The following is a 916-nucleotide window of genomic DNA, read 5'->3' as shown; positions in this document are numbered from 1 at the left end:
CACATACAAACACACTCACACAGACACACACACAGACACACAAACACACAAACACACGGACACACACATACACACAGACACACACATACACACGGACACACACATATACACTCACAGACACACATACACACACACGCACTAGTGCACAAACACACAAACACACACACATAAACACACACACACATAAACACACACACACACATATTTTGTTACAATTAATGTGTGTATGTGTGTGTGCACGTGTGTATGTGTTTGTGTGTGTCTGTGTGTGTATGTATGTGTGTGTCTGTGATGATGATGATGATGATGATGATGATGATGATGATGATGATGATGATGATGATGATGATGATGATGATTGCGACAAGGACAACGACCCCCACCTCAAGCCGTGGCTGTCTCTAGAACGCACGATGTTGCTGCGGACGATTGTCCTGGATCCGTCGACAAAAGTCACGTGACAATATACACTAGCCTCGTTCTTCACCGGCGCCAGGCCGATCCCTCTGACCCCCGGACCCCCGAGCTCCGCCTTGAAGGGTTCGTAGAAGACAGAGTAGACCCAGATGTTCTCCCCGGGCACTCGGTGAAATGACGACGCCACATCTTGGGGTAGGCTCGGTGTGGGAGAGGACTCAGGGGTCGGGGTAGATCTACCAAGCGGGGAGCTTGTAGGGCTAGAAGAGGCCTGGCTTGAAAAAAAAAGAAAAAAAGATAAAAATAATGCTTTATTATCCCACACGGAAATTTTTCTTGGCTGTACAGGACCGTAAAAACACAAGCAGTTAATAGAAAATTTAAATTATATATTACTCTCATTAAAATTCAATATGAAAAGAGAAGTCCAATTCTTTTCTTTCCTTCCCTTAAGTGTGTCCGTCTGCCCTGCTCCCCCTTCCCCTTCCTTCCCTCCCTC

At 46.1% G+C, this 916-nt stretch overlaps 1 protein-coding gene across 1 annotated transcript in view; it reads right to left on the bottom strand.

Annotated features, from left to right (window-relative positions):
* Positions 1–383: 383 nt before the first annotated feature.
* Positions 384–916, bottom strand: part of LOC101864096 — a gene marked incomplete at its 3' end in the record, with an annotated part of 5407 nt that continues 4874 nt past the window's right edge. The window contains 1 exon segment of the mRNA XM_013088451.1: positions 384–692. Coding sequence (XP_012943905.1) covers positions 384–692 — 309 coding nt within the window.

This window comes from Aplysia californica, unplaced genomic scaffold (genome assembly GCF_000002075.1).
Source record: "Aplysia californica isolate F4 #8 unplaced genomic scaffold, AplCal3.0 scaffold00746, whole genome shotgun sequence".
Classification (NCBI taxonomy): domain Eukaryota; kingdom Metazoa; phylum Mollusca; class Gastropoda; order Aplysiida; family Aplysiidae; genus Aplysia; species Aplysia californica.
The sequence above is the reverse complement of the archived record's forward strand: the minus strand, read 5'-3'. Positions and strand labels throughout refer to the sequence as shown.